Source organism: Salmo trutta, chromosome 6 (genome assembly GCF_901001165.1).
Source record: "Salmo trutta chromosome 6, fSalTru1.1, whole genome shotgun sequence".
Lineage (NCBI taxonomy): Eukaryota > Metazoa > Chordata > Actinopteri > Salmoniformes > Salmonidae > Salmo > Salmo trutta.
Window position 1 is genome coordinate 45,447,328 of NC_042962.1, and position 25,677 is coordinate 45,473,004.

Genomic DNA, 25,677 nt, shown 5'->3' on the forward strand with positions numbered 1-25,677 from the left:
AGTCCTATTGCTTTTCTGTTATACAGGCAAAAATAACATTCCTCTTGTTTCAGGTCCAAACTGATCCCAGAACTGGATGGCTTAATGTGCTGACAGTATATCCTGAGAGGAGAGACCTCAGCAGTGAAATTAAAAGCTTTTCTGTCTTACTAGCAGAATGACAGGGGAAATTAGCCTCACTCAAACAGGAAATACCTCCAGAATAATCTGCCTGGAGGTCCTAACTACAAAACCCCATGCCAACTGCTGCTACACACAGGGCCTCGTGCTGCACGGCACTCTGGGAGATGGCAGGGGAACAAGCAGCTTTAGATTTTCAGATTGGCTTTCGGAAATAGCTCTCAGTAGCCTCTCAATTTAAAAGCTTTTAACATACAAATGTGATTATAAGGAATTACACCAAAAGCTCCACCGTCCTTCCTGCGACTGGTTAATTTGAATTGTTAACTTCAGTGTAATATTTACAGTACCCCACCATGAGCTGCGGGACAGGGAGTGGAGGGTGAAGATATCAGCATTCGTCAGCTAGGTCCTGAGCCACCTACCAATAACCGCCACGCATCACCGTGCAGAAGGTGAGCATGCTGCGTTGTGCTGGTGGCTGCCTAGCTGGCATTAACAAACATCCCGATGGGCCTCCTCTGTCGTCCTCCACGGCCCCGCGACAAGCACCGTGTTGTTAGCATGCTGTTTGTGTAATGTAGCTACTTAACGACCGCAAGGGTCTCCCAGAGACTGATTAGACCGTGGATGTAATCACCCAGTGGCATCACACCCTCGCTACAGCTCTGATTTATCACCACACCGCTTAATAGCACTGCTTAACACACAGGTTTGTCCTGATTAAGTAATTACCTTAAACCAGAAGTTTATTATCTGTACGACTGAGCCCAGTGATAAAAAAAAGGAGGCTGTCGAGAAAAGCCAAGGAAGATTGTGTACCTGGTGAATGAGGGACATAATTAAAATACAATTAATTAAATATGGCGCTGCCGCGGCTGTCAGAGCGCTGCCCTGCTAACATTCATTTTACCCCGCTGGAACACTTTACGGGGGCGGATGGGATTATACCTTCAGTGAAGGGTGTAGGTACCGGCTGAACGGAGGCCCATTAGATCTGCAAATTTAAACAAGGTCCTTGATCATCTCAAACAAAAGGGGGGAAAAACATTTTTTTGAGCTCTGAAAATAACACCCGAAAACGAGTGACTGTTTTACGGCAAAGACTGTATATTAGCTGTGACCATATCAGCTGATTTAATGGTGTTGTGTGAAGTGGAGCCTTGATACGGTTGGATCTCACGTCTGGCAATCTGAGTATTCTCTTTCCGTGGTGTGGGATGTTACTAAAAGGAGGGGGAACTAAATAACGAAGCTGGGACTGTTTATGAATGATGCACCATTCTTCTCTTCTTCTACTCCTCATTGTATACAGCCCTGTCGGTGATGGATGGCTGTAAGCCAGAAATAACCAGCGTTTCCTGCCTCCTCACGCTTCTCTAAGCTCCTCTCCTGCTTCCTAGTCTGATCCCTCTAACAACGCTAAAATAGAAACAGTCTTCCAACAGCCCTGTCCTTTCAGCACTTTATAAACAGTCCCTTCTGACTCGATGGGACGCTGCCCAGTATCCATGACCTGTCAAGTGAAATGTGCAACTCTGTAACTTCTGTATTTGCAAACAAGGAAACGGTCTTTGTGACATATCCCGTGACCTTACTACTGCTGCTGCCTAGCGGTTTGACTTCTCACTGTTTGTTTGTCCGAGGTACTTTACTGCTGGTTGTGATGTAAAGCAGGTCCCCTCTGGCTGGCTTTCATACAGGGATGTTTAGAAAGAGCTCCAAGTCTTCCCAAAAATGGGAAGCTCCACTACCACGAAGCCTTTTCAAACAGGCCAACAGTTGTGGTCGCTACAGAAACCACTCTGCGGTGGTGGGTGGACAGAAAAGCTCCTATTTCAGCCCAGATTACCAGAATGCTAGTATAATATATGTTTGGCCTGACTCCTCTCTGCCCACATTGTCCTCTGACCTCTGTGTCCTTAGCTTATACAAACTCTGCCCTCTCTATACAAAGAACTTGTTCAGCTCCTCAGGAGTAACCTGCCTGCCCAGCACTCTCTCCATTAAAGAGGTGTGGTCAGGAGAGAGACAGAGGGGGGGCTTTAGCTTCTTAAAGTCCTCACTGAATTCCATTTGATCACCCTCAGGCCAGAGTCATCGAGGGTTGCTTTCGAAATCGCTGCTGTGAAACACAGCAATGCTGTTGCAGTTGACGCAGCATAGTGTTCACTTCAACAGGTTCTGGATGGAGAAACAATCTCCGTCAGGGAGTTTCTTGTAAAACATAAATTAGGGCCAGCTGGTGCGGGGTGCGGCCTGCAGAGGGATGCCTCCTATTGGTTTGGATCCTGGACCGACCGGTGTCTTAGTATGGGGGGGGGAGTTCTCGGTTGGAGACCGGCCTTCTCCTTGACCGTCTGCTTTGGGGCCCTCAAATTTGTCTTGAAATGCCTTACATCAAAATGTTTTCTAAAAAAATGACCTGAGCCTCATAAAAGCGACATTTCATTTCTTGCTTCTTTTCAATTTTCCATGCGTGGCCAGCTGTGCTCTCTTGTGTTTCCGGACATAAATAATACAATTCTTGTGTCCCTGGGTCTGGTTTTGGTTAAGAGACTGTAAAGCTGTTTTTAAAGCATTCCCGTTTCATACTAACCCTAATACAGTAACATGACATTGAAAAGTACCTTCAAATGATATGCGCGTCTTACACGAAAGTTAGCGCATCAGGTCTCTTCCAACAGCCTTGCTGAGAAAGGTGCTTCAATTACAAAGCATTCACTATATTTTGTAAATGTACTAATATATCTTAAGTAAATGAAACTAGAATTGATTTAATGTGTGTTTCATTGGGCTTTGACTCTAAGCCTGTAATCCTATATAACCCTGAGTAATGATTTCTCTCACAGCTAAATAATACTGTGGCATTTCGGGAATTTGATTCGACTAGACTATAGTGTGACTGAGTGAGAAGCTGGGTACAGTATACTACCCTGTCAGTGCTGTCTACAGTGTCTACTGTCTACCACCTGCTCAGACGTCTGACGAGGGCCGTGCTGTTACTGTTTGGATGGGTAGTGTTGTTGCAGGGGGCTAGAAGAAGAAGCCTCTTCCCAATGCTGTCAGGCCCGGTTAGCGTCGGGGCTCCAGTTCTCCTTGATGCAGTCCATCATCCCCCTTAGTTCAAAGACTGACTAGCTGCAGGTCTTTGTCAAAAGCCCAGTTGGAGATCTTTTATGTTCAAGATGTAGGATTTCTTAGGATGACTTTGATTATTTATTTATTCCACTCCTCTTGTGTGATAGTGCCAATATTTTAGGCGAAACTGCTCAGCTTGCTCTGAAATTCATGTTGCTTTATCGTAGCCCTGTTTTGCCTTTGAAACGTAGCTTTTGAAAAGCCCAGCTCTTATTTTTAAGTCTGATCTATTTTTCTCTCCGTCTCGCCCTCTTTTTCTCTGTCCTGCAGCCCCTCACCACGTATTCCCGACGTTCCACACGCCCATCCCGATTGACATGCGTCACCATGAGGGAAGATACCACTATGAACCACACGCCCTACATGCCATGCATGGGTAAGTCTTCTTCAGGCTGGTTTCTACTGTATACACAAGCTGTTTACAATAGATAGCAATTAGCTATTAGATAGCCTTGTTTCAGCCAACATTTAATTTATTTTAGCTTTATTTAACTAGGCAAGTCAGTTAAGAACAAATTCTTATTTTTTAATGACGGCCTAGGAACAGTGGGTTAACTGCCTTGTTCAGGGGTAGAACGACAGATTTGTACCTTGTCAGCTCGGGGATTCGAACTTTCGGTTACTAGTCCAACGCTCTAACCACTAGGCTACGCTGCCGCCCCATTTAAAGGGCAACTTTGAAGGATGAGAGTAAATGTGTTGCCCAGATTTAATATCACAGATTAAATATTATTATCTTTAAAAAGTACAAATTACTATCCAATGTCAGTTAACACAGAATGTTACCATTTTTCCTCACATCCCTCATTTCCTATAACAGTTGATGATTATGGGGGACAGCTTTTCTTTTTGCCAAGTATCAATCTACTAGCCTGTGGCCAGCCAATACGCATCCTCTTTCCATTAGTTAGCTATACAGTGCTGGATCCATCACAAATGACATGACACACACCCACACACACACACACACACACACACAACCTTTTCCCCTCTACCTACAACAGTCCTCTACATTCATTACTGTGTTATAGTGGTCCTAATCGGTTTGGTCCCAAGAAAACAACATCATTACCCTCTCACACAGTACAGAGGTCTCCAATACAGTGTAGTAATTGGTTCTATGATAGTTACATGTACATTCATTCAACTTTCAGGTTACTGTGCAGTCCGTTGGATGATTAGCTTGGTTAGTAGTGGCCATGATTGGTTTGGTAGCAACATCTCAGTCCTTTAACAAGTGAAATTGAACCAGAACGTTTTTGACTTTGCTATAGTAAAGACTTTATCTTTATCTTAAAAACGATAGTAGTAAAACACAAAAAAGTCAATAGAATTCTGGAAATAGTGTTCAGCTTAATTTCCATTTCAATTCAGTAGATTTGATGGTGATACATACTGTTTGCCTGGCTTCAGCAGGGCTATTTATCACAGCACTAGGGAAGTAGAGGGGGTAGAAAAACCTGTCTCTACACACGGCCACCTTGATTAATGTGATTTGATCTTGACAGTGGACCCCTAATTCATCAAGACCTTGATCTAGCTGTCTTTCCCCGTGCCTGTGCCAAATTCACTCTAATTACAGGAACATTGCACAGCAAATTAAGTGTGGTGTCATTTGTCGAGGAGACGCGCCAGTCAGGCCCACTTTATTATACGCTGGTGGCTGCGTGTCAGAGGTCCCCTGCTTGATTGTCTAACATGACATCTCCATACAGTCCCCTTTATCATTGTTTGCATATTACATAATGAGAGGGCTGGTTATTTTGTCACAGCTGTCATAAAGTGGGGAGGAAGCGGCGGCAGTGGGAGGAAGTGGGAAGAGGAAGAGAAGCTTAGAGTCTCTTCTTCTGAGGTTTTTCTACTGTATGGAGGAGAGATTTGTAATCACTGTCAAGTGAGAGGACAGGAGCAGTCCTGGGCTGAAAGCAGTGGTTCAGCTAGAGACAGAGAACAGTAGGGATGGGGATACTAATCTCCTTTGCTGTGCCGGGTAGCTATGCAGGAGCTTGGACTGAAGCTATGATATAAACCACCCGCATGGAGTGTGTGCGTCGACACAAACTGTCCCGGCTTTCATGACACTATGACAAATCATGGCTGTTCTAGAAACTTCCCAAAACTTTTTACGAGTTTCGTTTTTCACTCGAAGACCTGTTGTAAGAGACATCCACAGCTACAGCATAGTTAGGTACTTTCCAACGAATGACAATTCAGAGAGAATATGACATCTTTTTAACATGCATTATTCCCAGAGAGAATCATTTTTTACCTCTATCACTATGATCATTCAAAAACAAAGTGCACAAGTTGTGGCCCAAACAGATATTTTTGCTCCCATCCTGAGTTTCCCAGACCAAGGGTGAAAAACAACACCGTGCCTGTCTGCCCATTATTATCTATGAGGAGGAGGATTGCGTTAAGTCTACCAAACAGCCCAGGGCTATAAGAACAGATCAAGTCATTGATAGAGGCTGCCAGTGAGTGCAACATTCCCATTAATATCCTAACACTGTAGCTTCTGGCTCTGTTGCTCTGTGACTTCAGTTCTAACGACTCTATAATCGCTGTCTCATTCCCATTTCCCATCTGTTTGTTTAGAGCTGTCAGGAACAACTCTGCAGAGATTACTTGCTTGGTTGATTGGTAAAGTCGTTGTCAGCCCAGAAGGTACATATTTAAGAGGCTAATCATGTAGTTTCTTCCCGTTGTGGATTGCTATGTGTCAGGTAAGCAAGACTATTTATAATGTCATTACGGCAGTACTGTTTCTACAGTTGTACCTGTCAGCTGTAGTTTTAATGCTACAGGTTGGCCAGCTTTCCTAGTAGGTAGCAATCAGTGGAGGCTCCTCAGAGGAGGAAAGGGAGGACCATCCTCCTCAGTGAATTTAATAAAATAAAATGTTTAAAACATTTAAAAAGTTACTTTTTAGATAAAACTATACTAAATATATTCACATGTCAACAAATAATTGATTAAAACACTCTGTTTTGCAATGAAGGTCTACAGTAGCCTCACCAGCACTCTGTAGGGTAGCACCATGGTGTAGCCGGAGGACAGCTAGCTTCCGTCCTCCTCTTGGTACACTGACTACAATACACCCCCTTCCATAGAATGCAGAATGAACTGACATGTTGTCCACCCAATCAAAGGATCAGAGAATGAATCTAGTACTGAAAGCATAAGCTACAGCTAGCTAGCACCGCAGTGCATAAAATGTGCTGGCTAGTTGACTCAGAGAGAGAGAGAGAGAAAATAGTTGAACAATTTTTAACAAATACATTTTTCAAAAATGAAGGAGAAGCAATGGAGAGAGATTTTGTCTTTTTTTTCACTTTCAGTTTTACTTACTTAGCAAATGCAGTTGGCTAATTTAGCCTACTCAAACACCTGGCTCAAATAGAGGGATGCTATGGTAGCTGGCTGGCTATGACTATCCAACACAGCACTGGAACTCTTCCAAGTCAAGGTAAGCTTTTGGTTTGATGAATTTATTTCCACCGGGGCCTGCCGGTGTAACTGCTAAACTGCTTACAGTGACTATACACTAACGTTACTGCATATTTGTATCAGGTTTACTAACGCATTAGTTCTATTAGCTATGTTGACTAAGATGTTACTTTAGTTAATATGGGGACAAAGCAAAAGAAATACCAGAATTTGTCCAATAGAAACTCTAATTTGCAACTGTTGGACTAATGATTACACCGTAGTTAAACTCTCTCGACCTGTGTGCACCTACCTTTGTGTAAAAAAAGAAAGAAAAACATCCTCCCTCATCATAAACGGCACTGACTGCCACTGGTAGCAATACTGAGCTGACCAGAGTCAACAAAGGATGGTTGTGTCCACGGAAATAGTGATATGTTAACATTCCGATGTTTCAAACCCTCTAATCCAATGAACTGTTTGTTGTAAGTAATTTCCCCTTCTTTCTGCATATGTGGAACTGCTGAAAGTATTGCATGTGAAGTTTAAGCCCAAACCATCCATATCATGTTGCAGTCCAGGCCCATATAAATCTACAGCAGTTCATTCTAGCCCTGAAGTGGACGATGTGATTTATCTAAATCACAGCTCCAGCCCTGAGGTAGCTACAGAGGAGACACCGTCACATTGTAATTAATCTCTAGTGTCGCTCACCGCAGCGGCCCAGCACAGATACATGACACACAGAGACAGGCACACACAAACACACACACACACACACACACCAGCCATACATGCACCACACACACACACACACACAAAGCATACACACACATATAGTTATCCACACCTCATTATACAAATTATATCTCATATTGAGCACACTTTAAATCCAGACAGCCTTTATAAAACCACCGTCAACTGAACACTTACAGTAGAGTAGAATTAGGTAATGTCTGCGGAGGAGAGGTGTAAATGAAATCATGTTCAATTACCCAAAGTGTTTCAGACAGAACACTAAGTGGACTAATTAGAACAAGTATACATCTGCTCCAGCTTTATAGCGCTCTCTGTTGGGACTGTAAAGGCTAGGCTAGCAACTCGTCGGTCTAGTCCTGCATTGTGCGAGCTAACAGCCAAGGTAGGACTGGAGGTGCCTCCTGCTCAGCAGGGCGACTGAGAACTCCACAGCCTCCTTGATCTCACACCCGCCCGGCGCCAGGCCCAGATACACTTCACGGCCAGGCAATGTATGTTTGAAACTTCGGTCGCATCTGAAGCCCAGGCCTCTGCATAGTAATGATGAAACCATTCCACTGGAGGGCCTTTAACATTTGAATATTGTATTACTTATTTAGGGTGCTGCTCTCTCTACATCCTATCATTTTAAGTAAAGGCATACTCTTCTTTATGGACGAGGGTTTTGTTTAAGTTAACCATTTCTCGTTTTTGCATGACTGCTGGCTAAAGAGATCAATATTTATGTGATCCATATTTAAAAGTCATTAGTTACATCTATTCAGGTCTATGATCTTGTGAAGGGACAGATGCCTGATGTAGGTGCTTGCTATTATTATATACGAACATCTCAGGTCCTATGCAAATAGCTTACTGTAACCCCGGCAACCCTGGCAATGGCGGTTCTAGACCATTTCAACTGGGGGGGGGGCAAGCTGGGGCCAGTTGTACTGTTAGAGGGGCCAGTTACATTAGACGTTATTGTCGTCATATCGTTTTCTTCACTGCATTGCAGGCATTAGCAGGCAAAAGACCATGTTCATAATCATCATCGTTGCCACTGTCTAATAACGGATGTAAAAAAAGAACGATAGCAAAAATTTGTTATGTAAAAATTATTTCATACTCCACATTTAGGGGGCCCCCCAGAACCGCTAGTGAACCCTGGGGTATTCTATGACAAGGTCTTGTCAGTTCATGTAGATGATGTGTTAATAGTTAATAGTGGTGCGAGGGTTAATAACCGTGAGGCATTTTAAATATCAATCAGATCGTTATCTCCGTCAAATCAAACAATTGGTCTTGCTTCACTCGTGACGCAATCACAATGTTTTGCTGCAATAAAATACGACCATCGTTTTCTCTTTCCCGTCGCAATGTTACATGGACTACATGACCAAAAGTATGTGGACACCTGCTCGTTGAACATCTCATTCCAAAATCATGGGCATTAATATGGAGTTGGTCCCCTCCTTGCTGCTATAACTGTCTCCACTCTTCTGGTAAGGCTTTCCTCTAGATGTTGGAACATTGCTGCGAGGACTTGCTTCCATTCAGCCATGAGCATTAGTGAGGTAAGGTACTTATGTTGGGTGATTAGGCCTGGCTTGCAGTCGGCATTCCAATTCGTCCCAAAGGTGTTCGATGGAGTTGAGGTCAGGGTTCTGTGCAGGCCAGCCAAGTTCTTCCACACTGATCTCAACAAACCTTTTCTGTATGGACCTCGCTTTGTGCACAGGGGCATTGTTATGCTGAAACAGGAAAGGTCCTTCTACAAACTGTTGCCACAAAGTTGGAAGCACAGAATCATCTAGAATGTCATTGTATGCTGTGAAGATTTCCCTTCACTGGAACTAAGGGGCTTAGCCTGAACCATGAAAAACAACCCATTATTTCTCTTCCACCAAACTTTACAGTTGGCACTATGCATTGGTGCAGGTTCTCCTGGCATCCACCAAACCCAGATTCGTCCATCGGACTGCCAGATGGTGAAGCGTGATTCATCACTCCAGAGAACTAATTTCCACTGCTCCACAGTCCAATGGCGGTCGAGCTTTACACAACTCCAGCCAACACTTGGCATTATACATGGTGAGCTTAGGCTTGTGTGTGGCTGCTCGGCAATGAAAACCCATTTCATGAATCTCCCGACGAACAGTTCTTGTGCTGACGTTGCTTCCAGAGGCAGTTTAGGACTCGCTAGTGAGTGTTACAACCGAGGACAGATGGTGTTACGTGTTACACTCTTCAGCACTCGGCAGTCCCGTTCTGTGAGCTTGTGTGGCCTAACACTTTGTGACTGAGCAGTTGATGCTCCTAGATGTTTCAACCTCACAATAACAGCACTTACAGTTGACCGGGGCAGCTCTAGCAGTAGCGAAATTTGACAAACTGACTTTTTGGAAAGGTGGCATCCTATGACGGTGCCACGTTGAAAGTCACTGAGCTCTTCAGTGAGGCCATTCTATTGCCAATGTTTGTCTATGGAGATTGCAGGGCCGTGTGCTTGAATTTATACACCTGTCAGCAACAGGTGTGGCTGTAATAGCCGAATCCACTAATTTGAAGGGGTGTCCACATACTTTTGGCCATGTGGTTTATCTGTTTGGCTCTCTGGACCTAGTAGACTCCTTCCCATGGTACAGGTAGGTAGACTCAGGGAGATGAAAAGGTCTGTGGCTAAAGGCCCAGAGAGCGACGGACTGAGCTATAGGCAGACAAGAGCATTTTGCAGCCAGGTTCCAGTCCATAATATCAGGTTGACGTTTTAAGTTGCCCAGTAATCTAAAGGCTTTCTGTGAATGGAATATCTGTTTCTTCTCAGGCCTCAGACAGAGAGCCTTTTATGGCCATCCGTCAGCTAAGGCCCATGGCAGAAAGTTGGCCCATGGCAGAAAGTTGGCTTTGAGACAAGCTTTGGTCGTCTGGGGGGCATTTACTGGAAACGGAGTGGACTCACTTTGGGTCAAGCACAGACTAACCGGCCCCTGGAGACAGACAGTACTGGGGATAACTGAGCGATTGAGGTCAACCTGCGTCTGTATTCAAAAAGCATCTGAGAGAAGGAGTGCAAATAGACAAAGATTCCAGCTTCAGACACTAAACTGTTCAATCGTTTCTCATTGGGTAACTAGAGAAACTCTTAAGCATAAGGTTTTGTGAAATGAAGTTGTTTTCAACCTTTTTTAAGTCTTCAGTCAGGGTATACCTATATTTGAATGGAGATAGTATGTACTAGTTTCTGGTGTGCTGAAGGAAAATTAGTCTGGTGTCTCCTGCATAGTGTGTACTCTGGCTTTCCAGACTCATGGCTCCACCCCCAGAGGTTCAGACATACAGTGGCTGTAGTAAGAGACTACCTGGTGTGTGCTGCTGCATCCTCTGATCTTCAGCCTGTCAGAGGATCTGTCTGTACAGCTAGCAGTAACCAAGCAGGACACACACCTCTCATTGACATGTCATGAGTTCCTCACTTCCTCCTCTCCATGGGTCAGGTTAGAACTCATATCAGACACAGTGTGACTATCTTCAGTATCATCCCTGTCTGGGGTTAAAGGAACAATGACAGATCAAATGCTGAAATCAGCTACAGTGCCAGAGGCAGAGTAACATGTTTTATGTTGAGGGTTGAACTTTTTGTCTATCTATCTATCTACAGTTGAAGTCGGAAGTTTACATACACCTCAGCCAAATACATTTAAACTCAGTTTTTCACAATTCCTGACATTTAATCCTAGTAAACATTCCCTTTCTTAGGTCAGTTAGGATCACCACTTTATTTTAAGAATGTGAAATGTCAGAATAATAGTAGAGAGAATTATTTATTTCAGATTTGATTTCTTTCATCACATTCCCAGTGGGTCAGAAGTTTACATACACTCAATTAGTATTTGGTAGCATTGCCTTTAAATTGTTTAACTTGGGTCAAACGTTTCGGGTAGCCTTCCACTCCAATACCTTGACTTTGTTGTCCTTAAGCCATTTTGCAACAACTTTGGAAGTATGCTTGGGGTCATTGTCCATTTGGAAGACCCATTTGCGACCAAGCTTTAACTTCCTGACTAATGTCTTGAGATGTTGCTTCAATATATCCACATAATTTTCCTTCCTCGTGAAGCAATCTATTTTGTGAAGTGCACCAGTCCTTCCTGCAGCAAAGCACCCCCACAACATGATGCTGCCACCCCCGTGCATCACGGTTGGGATGGTGTTCTTCGGCTTGCAAGCCTCCCCCTTTTTCCTCCAAACATAATGATGGTCATTATGGCCAAACAGTTCTATTTTTGTTCCATCAGACCAGAGGATATTTCTCTAAAAAGTATGATCTTTGTCCCCATGTGCAGTTGCAAACCCGTAGTCTGGCTTTTTTATGGCGGTTTTGGAGCAGTGGCTTCTTCCTTGCTGAGCGGCCTTTCAGGTTATGTCGATATCGGACTCGTTTTACTGTGGATATATATATACTTTTGTTCCTGTTTCCTCCAACATCTTCACAAGGTCCTTTGCTGTTGTTCTGGGATTGATTTGCACTTTTCGCACCAAAGTACGTTCATCTCTAGGAGACAGAACGCGTCTCCTTCCTGAGCGGTGTCATACTCGTCGTTGAAGGGGGACCAAAACGCAGCGGGTAAAGTGCTCATCCTCTTATTTATTAAAGAAAACACTTAATCAATACAAAACAAACGACAAAAACAGTCCTGTAAGGTGCATAGACTATACTAGAAACAACCACCCACAAAACCCAGTGAAAACAAACACAACTAAATATGGCCTCCAATTAAAGACAACAACAACCAGCTGCCTCTAATTGGAGGTCATTGACAAAACTCACATAGAACTAGAAAAGCTAGATAAACATAGAAATAAGAAAACTAGAACCTAAACCCACAATACCCAACCACACAAAACAAACACCCCCTGCCACGCCCTGACCTAATACAATGACAAATAACCCCTTTTACTGGCCAGGACGTGACAAGCGGTATGACGGCTGCGTGGTCCCATGGTGTTTATTCTTGCGTTCTATTGTTTGTACAGATGAACTTGGTACCTTCAGGTGTTTGGAAATTGCTCCCAAGGATGAACCAGATTTGTGGAGATCTACCTTTTTTTCCTGACGTCTTGGCTGATTTATTTTGGTTTTCCCATGATGTCACATAAAGAGGCACTGAGTGTGAAGGTAGGCCTTGAAATATATCCACAGGTACACCTCCAATTGACTCAAATTATGTCAATTAGCCTATCAGAAGTTTCTAAAGCTATGACATCATTTTCTGGAATATTACAAGCTATTTAAAGGCACAGTCAACTCAGTGTATGTAAACTTCTGACCCACTGGAATTGTGATACTGTGAATTATAAGTGAAATAATCTGTCTGTAAACAATTGTTGGAAAAATTACTTGCGTCATGCACAAAGTAGATGTCCTAACCGACTTGCCAAAACTATAGTTTGTTATCAAGAAATTTGTGGAGTGGTTGAAAAACGAGCGAGACAGAGAGAGCGAGACAGAGAGATCTATCTATCTATCTATCTATCTATCTATCTATCTATCTATCTATCTATACCTACCTACCTACCTACCTACCTACCTACCTACCTACCTACCTACCTACCTACCTACCTTATGTTACAGTGTATTTGTCTGTGGATAAGGTAATTTAGGGTAAATTAGTGTGACATCAGGTAATGCCGTAGGGATGTAATATCATTACATTGCATGGTTGCGTTCCATACACCCACTCACATACACACACACACACACACACAGTCTGCTCCATGACCCCATCTCACAGGAAACCTCTGTCTCTAACGTATTTCCAGATCAAAGCCCTGATAGGATGAGGAGTGACCTGCGTCCCAAATGGCACCCTATTCACTATGTAGTGCACTGCTTTTGACCAGGGCCTATAGTTCACTAGGGGATAGGGTGCCCTCTGGGATGTGGATCATGATATTAGACGTGATCTCATTCTCATTCCAGTCTATATACACAGAGCAAGGAGACAGAGCGTATCAGATTCACCTTAGATTCATTATTCAGGCTTAGACCTGGCTGGCTGACACACTTGGCCTGCCTGCAGAGTTTATACAAATGTCTCAGGTGTGTGTGTGTGTGTGTGTGTGTGTGTGTGTGTGTGTGTGTGTGTGTGTGTGTGTGTGTGTGTGTGTGAACGAGTGCTCTGACTGCATCGTGCAGCACGGTCTGCACCCGTCTGTAGTATCAGATGGGAAAATGGTTAGGCTATGTCATGTAAGGACTTAGGTCAGGTGAGATACAGCAAAGGGTCTGATTGTTTTACTTTAATTTGTAACTGTTTTTCTTTCCCTTGTAACTTAAAGAAAATCACAGGAACTTGAGAACTTCTGGATAAAAGAAACCGTTCATAGGTTTCCGTCTGTCACAAGAGACAAAATACGCCATGAACCACAGTGTACATGAACTAAGATGATAACGCACTCTCTCTCTCTTCCTCTCTCTCGCTCTCTCCCTCTCTCTCTTGCTCTCTCGCCCTCTCTCTCGCTCTCTCTCTTTCCCTCTCTCTCTTTCCCTCTCTCGCTCTCTCTCTCTCTCTTTCCCTCTCTCGCTCTCTCTCGCTCTCTCTCTCTCTCTCTCTCCCTCCTGCAGTCCTGGACTAGGTGGCAGCCCGGTCATGTCAGACATCTCTCTGATCCGTCTGTCCCCCCACGCGGCCGGGACAGGGGAGTCTCCCTTCAGCCCCGCTCACCCGTACTTCAACCCTCACATGGAGCACTACCTCCGCTCCATTCACAGCAGCCCAACCCTGTCCATGATCTCTGCAGCCCGCGGACTCAGCCCTGCAGACTGTGAGTTCAACTGCATGTCTAGATTGTGCAACATCCAAGGTCATTCACTGCAATGAGCATCACCTTACAATGTGGATCCCAACAGAAGGCATTGTTTCATTGATCTATTACTGAAAGCTTGGTGGAGAATTGAAGGATTCTGACTTCTGAGGATTACGCAATTGTTTTCAGTGTCGAGAGGGGATTTGCGGCTGTGATTGTCAGTAAACAGCATGTTTGAGTGGGCATACAGATTAGGTTAGACATGTAGAGCCGGTGCTACATCGTTGCATGAATTAGTCTTACATGCTACATATTGCTTTTTGTGAAGCTCTGACCTCCCTCTTCTCACCACGTGTTCAATATACCAAGGGGGTTATTGGAAAGCCATGGAAATTGATCAAACTAAACAGTCCCTATGGAACTCCCCCCAACTTTCCCCCTTTTTACCTCAGAGCGATGTGATGACAACTCTTTTTCAGAGCTGAATTAAAATAACGGGTGGAGGCGAGGAGCCAGAATAGGAAATAAATCACCTTTTACAGTCTGTCAACAGTAATGTGGTCTTGCTTTTAAAGTTAAATAAGCAGCGCAGGGTTGGAGATCTCGCAGTGATAAAGCCATGGGAAAGAGGGAGAAAATGAAGGTGGCTATTTTCGGTTGAGGGAACGCAAATAGGTGGTTCGGAGAGACGGCCTTGGATTTCACTGAGAGACGGCAGACGTTTAGTTTGACGTTTGATGTTCCCACGTGACCCTTTTGAAAAACAACTGTTATATCCTCTAGGACTTTTAATAGGACTACCTTGTTTCGGGATGGATTTTGTTCTGAATTCCAAGTTTTCTATTAAAACTGATTTAATATGGAATACTATTAATGGAAATGAAATGGTTTCAGGACATTCTCTTCTTTGTCGTTGGCCGACACATAGAACGGAGGTATAAACAGGCGGAGGTTCTGCTGCTCTTTTCTTAATGTCGTTTCTGCGCTACATCACATTAGCATGACATTAGCATTGACAGGCCTCAGGATTCCTTTGGGCCCAGTCCGCTGTGTTCTATTCGTCATTCACATTCTCTTTCTATGGACTTTCTGTTCATTTGATTGGAAAAGAAAGAACAGTTGTACGGCAGGGACGGCTCAGCTCTGCTCGGGCCTTCATCGGACTGCTTCAAAAGACATGTTCCTCATTGTGCTGATCCAAAGTGACTCCCTCCATTTAAGTGGTTATGTGATCCAGGAGAGAGGGAGAGAAGGAGAAAATAAAGGTCTGGTTCTGCTATATGAAGTCAGTACAAGCACACGTCTGTTCTCTTTTAGCGCAGCACGGCCTAATTGTGTCTGAAAGATCACTTCCAGTGGGAGAGGTGACACATTAGGGGGAGAGAGAGGGGGGGGAGAGAGAGGGGGGGGGGGAGAGAGAGAGGGGAGCGAGAGAGAGAGGGGAGCGAGAAAGAGAGGGGAGCGAGAGAGAGAGAGAGGGGAGCGAGAGAGAGAGAGGGGAGCGAGAGAGAGAGAGAGAGAGGAGTCCTGGTCTCTTCCTCCTCTGGAGCCTAACCCAAACCATAAACAGAGCAGATATTTCCTCCTAAATTCCTGGAGAAACAGATGGACTTTGGAAGCCTCTGGGACAGAGTGCTGCTATTCAACAGCAGCTATAGGCCATATCCCACTCTTATTGCCCCTGACACTTTTAAAAGGGCTTTACTGGGTGTAGTTGTTAACAGACTAACACCGTAGGATTCAGGGTGCTCCTTCAGGGTGTGCGTGCATGCGTGCGTGTGTGCATGTTATCAAAGAGAGAAACCCCAACACTACTTTGTTTCTCTGTCTCTCTCTCAATCTGTCTGTCTGTGTCCTTAATCTGCAGGACTACTGACACGCCTCACTGCACATCACAAACCTCACTGCCCAGCCAGCCAGGCCCTCCCATTCCTCTGGTCCTGCATCAATGACTGCATCCCAAATGGCACTATATTCTCTATATAGAGCCCTGGTCAAAAGTAGTGCACTATGTAGGGAATAGAGTGCCATTTGGGATGCAGATAATGTCTCCCTAGGACAATGCCATCATGTCGCCAGTCCTAACCCTAACCCTTTTCAAACGGCTCCGGCAGCATGTGGTGAGACCAAGTAGACCAACCGGGGCTGGAATCTGGAATGTCTTTCTCCCTCCCCCCTCACTCATTCTCTCTCTCTCCCCATCTCATTCATCCCTCATTCCCCCTAAACCTTCCTTCCTCTCCCTGCAATGTTCTTGTCTTCCCTCGCTCATTCTCCTCCTTCGTCTCCCCCATGCAGTGGCGCATGAACACTTGAAAGAGCGGGGTCTGTTTGGGTTGCCCCCTCCCGGAGCCAGCCCTGCTGAGTACTACCACTTGATGACCAGCCATCGTAACCCCTACGGAGAGCTGCTGATGCAGGGGGGTGGGGCGGCAGCTGCACACCTGCCAAACTACATCACCCCCATGGAAGGTGAGTTAGACTGGGACCACATAGAGGCCCACCCCTCTTTACTGTAAATCTGTTGTAACTACACAACAGGTTGATACTGTCTGTGTGGGAAGGGGTGGAATGCATGGGAACACAGTCCCAAAAGGGGAAACATTTTTACGAGTATTTTTGAGCTAAATTCCTGGTGATTTACAGTGGTGAGTTCTCATACTTCACCAGTTCCCAGACTTCCACCCTTGGACGTGTGTGGGTATGAATTGTAACATTCATTTTAGGGGAAAGATTTTATTTGTGTCCCCTGCCCCTTCCTCTGTTGGCATCAGTGTGTACTCTAGGACTATAATATGGTGGCATTTCTATTGGAAAGTATGTAACTTTTAAAAGCAACACTGAGATTGCAACAACCTCACCGTAGGAGAATGATGAAACCCCAGATCAATGGACCTGTAGACAGCAGAACATAAAAAAAAGGCTTTTTATACATTTTTCATTTCAAACAACTTCAAAGGGCGGGCCAGAAGCCCTCAGGTACTGTAACCACAGTATAGGTTCAGTAAGTATTTTCCCTCTCTCAAGTCTGTGCCAGGACATTCCATAAACAACAGACCTGATTGTACCGAGATGACATTTACTGGAGGAGGTTGCTCATTCGGAGGGGGGGAGGGGGACAGGGGGAGGAGGGGTGAGACAGAGGGCGCCTGGGCCAGAAGTCTGTTTAATGTAATGAACGCCTACTTTCATCCTCAACTACCTCTGTCACCTTAAAAGGGTAGTGGTGTCTAGGGGGAGACAGATTATTATACACAGGGATAGTGTTACCGTGCAATAGCGTTACCCATTAGGCTATAGTGTGGTGATAGGGAACACGACATCAAAACCACCCTATACAGAAGCTTGGGTATCAAACGAGTTGACTGTGTTCATGACTGTGTTCATCATAACAGATGGGTTCAGATTAGGACACCCACTGATATTCACTTGCCTTTTGCTGTATTGCTGCGTGACATTTACAGGAATCCCGACAGACGTTAAGGCAATGGGAGATACGGGCGGCCCTTATCCGTCGCCGTACGAGGCTCGCGGCTACCGGTGTTCCTACAGTAGCTGCTACCACTACTGCTTCCTCTGCCGATAAAACACACAGCTCACCCCACAGGTGTCACCTCAAGCAGCTCACACTTCGCTCCATACACTCAGAGAAAGAGAGATCGGGCCCCTCTGCCCCAGGTGAAGGGTCGGGTTTGATTTGACACACAGACAGTGAGTTTTGCTACCTGTCCTGTACAAGTTCAATTATTGCTCTGACGCTAGTCGGTCTACCTGGGTGTACATTGAGAGTGTAAACGTTGTCCTCCAGTTTCTTAGTTGTACAGCATCCAGCAGGCCCGGGTTCTGAATGAGCTGTTGTGTTGCATTGTGTCTGGGCCAAGCTTCTGCTTGCTCAGGCCAGCCAGGGGCAGGCAGCCAAAGGCCTCAGCCTGCTGTGCGTATAAAAACTGTCATAACAACTCCCAAACAGTGAAATACACTGTGCAGGCCTCTCTGTAGCCCAGCTCCCAAGACAAAGGCGGTGTACTGTATGATGCAGTTGGCTTGTTAGTAGTGTTATATCTATGCTACACAGAGAAACAATGGACCTTAACTACCAGGAGAAAAAAGTTGAAGCAAGACCACAGCCACTTTGGCTCATACAGCTTATCCACCACTGAAATCATAGTCCCCCTCATAGTGAAGTTAAACCCAGCACAGATAGATATATCCCTCTGTTTCTCATAGTGAAGTTAAAGCAGATAGATACATCCCTCTGTCTCTCATAGTGAAGTTAAACCAGATAGATACATCCCTCTGTTTCTCATAGTGAAGTTAAAGCAGATAGATACATCCCTCTGTCTCTCATAGTGAAGTTAAACCAGATAGATACATCCCCGTCTCTCATAGTGAAGTTAAACCCAGCACAGATAGATACATCCCCCTGTCTCTCATAGTGAAGTTAAACCCAGCAGATAGATACAGTACATCCCTCTGTCTCTCATAGTGAAGTTAAAGCAGATAGATACATCCCTCTGTTTCTCATAGTGAATTTAACCAGATAGATACATCCCTCTGTCTCTCATAGTGAAGTTAAACCCAGCAGATAGATACATCCCTCTGTCTTTCATAGTGAAGTTAACCAGATAGATACATCCCTCTGTCTCTCATAGTGAAGTTAAACCAGATAGATACATCCCTCTGTCATAAATAGTGAAGTTAAACCAGATAGACACATCCCTCTGTCTCTCATAGTGAAGTTAAACCAGATAGATACATCCCTCTGTCATAAATAGTGAAGTTAAACCAGATAGATACATCCCTCTGTCATAAATAGTGAAGTTAAAGCAGATAGACACATCCCTCTGTCTCTCATAGTGAACTCAGCCCAGGAAGCCTGGCCAGAGCAGGCTGTGAATGTGATAGCCAGCCTTACCTAGTGACATGGCCACTCAGGACTCAAGGCCAGCCCAGCCTCCGGAGGAGGAGGGGTCCACTCCACACACACAGCCTAGCAGTTGGTCGTCCACACACACACAGCCTAGCAGTTGGTCGTCCACACACAGCCTAGCAGTCGGTCGGTCGCTGCCTGGTGCCTAGCTTGCTGACATAAATCACCGGGGAAAAAGGAGGCGAGGCGCTGCGAGAGGAGGGGGGACGAGGAGAGGTGAGGTGAGCGCCAGCCCCGGCTTTCCATTACCTCATTTATCAGGGGAAGTGGCACATTAATAAACACATCTCCCCTGAGGTGAGCCGCTAACACAGATAAATAAGGCTGCCATTTCTGAATGGCTTGTCCCAGTCACTGAAACTATAGAGCCATTAATGCAATGTAAATACTAAGGGCTAAATTCACCTCAGCTTTTCTTTTTGGATGAACCTGAGTTAGTAACTAGTTAACTACCGGTAAATTACAACACATATTCTCCAATGCGAACCCCCTCCCCCGATCGTGTGCTCAATGTCTTTAACAGCTCATGTAAGAAATGTATTTATATTAAGTCTCACAGCAGAAATATCCCCTGAGAGACAGTGGTGGAGTCCCTTTCAGGGCTGGGGTCAATTTGAATTTAAAAGTGATTTTAGTAAAAAAAAATACTTTTTAAATAAATAGCATCTACTCATCAGTTTATTGAGAAGTCATTGAAAATAGATGCTTATTTATATTAGTGTTGTTATTTAAGTTTACTTCCTGAATTGAATGCCTTCAATTCGAATTGACCCCAGCCCTGGTCAATATCTCCCAGGACATTTCGAAAAGTCCCAAAGCACTAAAACTGAGCACACGTGTGTTACTTATGGGACTGTATTGGAGAGAGAATTTTGAAATGACAGTTAGCCAATAGCTTCTGCTAAGAATAATAGCTCAGGAAGCAAGAATGTTATTCTCTGTGCTGGTAGCCTGAGTTTAATCAGCCAATGCACTGTTTGTGTAGAGCTGCTGGTGCAGTGCCTGGTGTTGGCACCACATGTTATTGAGCCATTATGGACATCCGGTTGCAGTGCCTTTGGTTATTACCCCACAGGTCCTAATGGCACTGTTGCTCTGGACTGGCTCCACTAACACCACTGCTAATGTCTAGCACCTGTTGAGCCCTGAACAACTGGCTGACTGGCTCTCCTGCTGACATCACTGGCCCCCTAGAGCAACAGACTCCAGAAACACACCGGTTACATATCATAGGAAATTAGAGGATAACCAGCTTTATGAATTTCATCTGTGATTTGGTGTTTTTTTTAAAAATGGACAAAACGCCATTACCCATACAGATTAAGGCTTTTATTCTTAAAATATGTTTAAACAGCTGGTTACAGTAACTGCTGTACCTGGCTGGTAGTAGATTATACATAGTGGCACTTTTTCATTAAGTAATTATTGGATAGTTATTACGTAATTATCATCCTACATCTTTCAAAGTAAGACCAGGTAGCTTAGGGACTTTCAAAAATAAACTGTGACAAAATGTACATTATAAACCATGGACATAAGAGCGATCAAAAACACTTTGCATACATTTCAGTTGAAATCAATTCTCTAAATTGGCCTCATTTACCAAAGTGAAGTACAGAATGTTTTCGATCGCAGTGAGATTTTTATCTGTTTAATTAAAGTACATTATTTAGGCTTAGATTTATTATCCTTTACACTGAATCTTAATGAGGTCACCATGGCCTATGGATGCATCCCAAATAGCACCCTATTCCCTGCATAAGGCTCTGGTCAAAAGTGGTGCACTATGTAGGAAATAGGTTGCCATTTAGGATGCATACATTTTGAAAGACAACAGAGCTAAGATCTTTTCAAACGGAATAGAAGCCGTTTGTTTTGCGCATTTTGTTTTATTTTAATTTTAGATTGTGTACATTGAAAATGTGTGTCACTAGGGCACATTAAAGAAAGTTGTTTGAGGATTGTTGTTTTAGTTTTTTTTCTCTCCATCTTTCATCTCCATCCCGTATCCATCCTCTGCTTTACTTCCTTCCCCTGCTATAATTCTAGCACCGGATAAGAGATGAGTTTATTTTACTGCAACAATATCTTCTGCCAGGCTCGGTTTCCATCACCTCAGACAAATTGTTTACTGTATTAGCTGGGAATCAATCTTGAGCACTTATTGATAGTGCTGCTCTATTTCCAGGGGGTTTGGGTGTCGGAGGGAGGCTGCGTTAGCATCCATCACCCAGTCCCAGGCTGGGCTAGATGCTAGGCTGCGCTGGAGCTTTCCTCTAGGTCTGTCTCTCTCGCTCTCTCGCTCCAGAAATAGCACAGAGTCGGGCAGGGTATGATGGGATGGGGAAATTACACAATGATAGTGAGAAAGAAAGATTGACTCGATATAATTATTTTTGCCTGTATGAAATAAATACAAATATTTGAAAACATTGTTAATATCTCACAGTGGTAAAGTGGGTGCCCTCGCTTAAGGAGAGAGAGAGAGAGAGACACACTCTGCTTTTGACTTGGCTTGGAGTGAGTGATAGTGGAGCTAGGAGTAGGGACAGAAAGCAGGTTAAATGCATGGCATAAAAACGTAAACTGATAGCCATTATAGATCATGCATGGTGTGGGATATATATATATGTATATGTATGTGTGTATGTATATATGTGCAGTACCAGTCAGAAGTTTGTACACACCTACTCATTCAAGGGTTTTTATTTATTTTTTTCTATTTTCTACATTGTGGAATTATAGTGAAGACATCAAAACTATGAAATAACACATAAGAAATCATGTAGTAACCAAAAAAGTGTTAAACAAATCAAAATATTTTATATTTGAGATTCTTCAAAGTAGCCACCCTTGGCCTTGATGACAGTTTGCACACTTGGCATTCTCTCAACCAGCTTCATGAGGTAGTCACCTGGAATGCGTTTCAATTAACAGGTGTGCCTTGTTAAAAGTTAATTTGTGGAATTTCTTTCCTTCTTAATGCGTTTAAGCCAATCAGTTGTGTTGTGACAAGGTAGGGGTGGTATACAGAAGATAGCCCTATTTGGTAAAAGACCAAGTCCATATTATGGCAAGAACAGCTCAAATAAGCAAAGAGAAACGACAGTCCATCATAACTTTAAGACATAAAGGTCAGTCAATATGGAACATTTCAAGAACTTTGAAAGTTTCTTCAAGTCCAGTCGCAAAAACCATCAAGCGCTATGATGAAACTGTCTCTCATGAGGACCGCCACAGGAATGGAAGTCCCAGAGTTACCTCTGCTGCAGACGATAAGTTCATTAGAGTTACCAGCTTCAGAAATTGCAGCCCAAATAAATGCTTCACAGAGTTCAAGTAACAAACACATCTCAACATCAACTGTTCAGAGGAAACTGCGTGAATCAGGCCTTCATGGTCGAATTGCTGCAAAGAAACCACTTCTAAAGGACACCAATAAGAAGAAGAGACTTGCTTGGGCCAAGAAACACGAGCAAGGGACATAAACCGGTGGAAATCTGTCCTTTGGTCTGATGATTCCAAATGGGATATTTTTGGTTCTAACCGCTGTGTCTTTGTGAGATGCAGAGTAGGTGAAGATGAGCTCCGCATGTGTGGTTCCCACCGTGAAGCGTGGGGGTGCTTTGCTGGTGACACTGTTGTGATTTATTTAGAATTCAAGGCACACTTAAGCAGCATGGCTACCACAGCATTCTGCAGCGATACGCCATCCCATCTGGTTTGTGCTTAGTGGGATGATCATTTGTTTTTCAACAGGACAATGACCCAACACACTTCCAGGCTGTGTAAGGGCTATTTGACCAAGAAGGAGAGTGATGGAGTGCTGCATCAGATGACCTGGCCTCCACAATCACCCGACCTTACCCAATTGAGATGGTTTGGGATGAATTGGACCGTAGAGTGAAGGAAAAGCAGCCAGCAGGTGCTCAGCATATGTGGAAACTCCGTCAAGACTGTTGGAAAAGCATTCCAGGTGAAGCTGGTTGAGATAATGCCAAGAGTGTGCAAAGCTGTCATCAAGGCAAAAGGTGACTACTCTGAAGAATCTAAAATGTATTTTGATTTGTTTAACACTTTTTTGGTTACTACCTGATTCCATATGTGTTATTTCATAGTTTTGATGTCTTCACTATCATTCTACAATGTAGAAAATAGTAAAAAAAAAAAAAAAAAAAACCTTGAATAAGTTGATATGTCCAAACTTTAGCCTAGTGGTTAGAGCATTGAGCCAGTAACCGAAAGGTTGCTAGATCAAATCCCTGAGCTGACAAGGTAAAAATCTGTCGTTCTGCTGCTGAGCAAGGCAGTTAACCCACTGTTCCTATGCTGTCATTATAAATAAGAATTTGTTCTTAACTGACTTGCCTAGTTAAATAAAGGTTAAATAAAAAATAGTAATACTGTATGTAATGCATGTGTTACAGGTCCCTGTTTTGGGACTCGTGCAGCAAATAATAGTTCCTGTAACACAGGATAAATGATGAAATAGGAGAACATGGCTTCTCTTTCAAAGGTTCTCTCAATTATCTTACTCAACATTCTCTCAAGTGCAAATCGTATTTTTCTGTCTTTTCATTGTATTTACATTTTTTGTTTTGTTTTCTTTAAAGTGTATTTAATCATTTGTCTCATAAGTCCCTGACATATTATTTTATAAACATGTAAAAAATACATCAATTCACACAACTAAAATATTCAATTCCAATCCAATTCACATCCTAAAATTCCTTACATTTATACCCCAAACACATTTACTCTTAACTGTAATTCACCTGTTTAGGTTATAATTATGTAGTTGACTGTTGCCCACTATAGCCCCATAGGAGACTCTAAAACATGAAAGCCTTTAAAGACTGGTATTATCAGGAATCAAGGTAAGACCCAGATGCAGACATAACGAATTGACAATGGCTTAATATTCCAACAGGGGCAGGCAATAGATAGGTCAAGGCAGGCAGGGCTCAGTAAACCAGAGGTGGGGCAATGGTACAGGTCGGCAGGCAGGCTCAGGTTCAGGGTCAGGCAGAGTGGTTAGGCAGGCGGGCTCAGAGTCAAGACAGGCAAGGGTCAAAACCAGGAGGGCGAGAAAAAGAGAGACTGGGAAAAGCAGGAGATGAGAACAAAAACGCTGGTTGACTTGATAAACAAGACGAACTGGCAACGAACAAACAGAGAACACAAGTATAAATACACAGGGGATAATGGGGAAGATAGGCGACACCTGGAGGGGGTTGGACAGGTGAAACAGATCAGGGTGTGACAGGCATAACTCATTAGAAGTCACTTTATACCCATGCTCAAAACACATTCACCCAGTGTAAGAAGGGCTAATAGAAAGACAAGAATATTGCAACTGACATTGATGCACATTTTTGAAAAATTACTGAACAAGCTAGCATAGCGCTAACCGAAGCTAGCAACCAACTGACAGGAGCTAGCAAACAGCTAACTGGAGCTAGCTCTAAGCTAGCGACTTTTCTAACATTTACAGTACAACAAAGTTATTAAACATCACAGTTACAACATGAAATTCTCTAAATCCTTAGGATATTGTCATGACTGTTTTTTTCAACAACAAAAAAAGTTCAGGAGTTAACAATTCGTTTTTTTCTAAATCAAAGGAATTCACCGCCATCATTTCACTTTACACATGACATGCGTTTTCTATCTAGTACACAGTTATACAATTACTATGTTGTTCAAAACCATTACATTCACTTCAACAAGCAAGTTACAAAACTATATTGTGGTATTTAGTGTATTTTTGGACTTTACTGACCTGTAACACAGGATAAATTATGGAACAGGAGAACGTAGCTTCTCTTTCAATGGTTCTCTCAATTATGAGAACACACAAGTGCAAGATCGCATATAAACCATTGCGAAGTAAACACGTCTCACTGCCCCCTACTGGCCAACAGTAGTATCAATGCATCGCAATGGCGAAACCTTGGAGGACTGACAATTCAGTAAAAGCATTCTTCCCCAATACAAAGAAACAATACATAAACACAAATGTGACCAACTACGACAATAAGTCTCTGCATACTTGAATCAGATGCAACTATGCCAGGAGGAGAAGCTGATAGGAGAAGTTCAGAGGTTGTCAGACTGACGGTCTGTATGTGTCTGTGTGTTTTTCTTTTCCACAGTGTCACGGTTCCCCAGTCCCAGAATGACCCCCAGGCTGAACAGAAAGCGAGCCCTGTCCATCTCGCCTCTCTCGGACGCCAGCATCGACCTGCAGACCATGATCCGTACCTCGCCCAACTCTCTGGTGGCCTACATCAACAACTCACGCTCCAGCTCTGCAGCCAGCAGCTCCTACGGACACCTCTCTGTTGGAGGCATCAGGTACCCTAGCCAGTAACTAGTCAATATGTAGTAACGAATGATTGTTAAAAACTATTGATTTCAGATGCTTGGATAGGGTTAACTGATATACTGGTAACATGAATATAAACTCCATTTAAGTCAAATAAAGTAATACATGCCTCTGGAGTGGCGCA

General features: G+C 43.7%; 1 protein-coding gene across 1 annotated transcript in view; it reads left to right on the top strand.

Moving 5' to 3' along the window:
• Positions 1-25,677, top strand: part of LOC115196014 (zinc finger protein GLI2) — an 86,005-nt gene that overhangs the window by 37,414 nt on the left and 22,914 nt on the right. The window contains exons 3-6 of the mRNA XM_029756449.1: positions 3,532-3,637; positions 14,054-14,253; positions 16,534-16,707; positions 25,321-25,522. Coding sequence (XP_029612309.1) covers positions 3,532-3,637; positions 14,054-14,253; positions 16,534-16,707; positions 25,321-25,522 — 682 coding nt within the window. The remainder of the gene's footprint in view (positions 1-3,531; positions 3,638-14,053; positions 14,254-16,533; positions 16,708-25,320; positions 25,523-25,677) is intronic.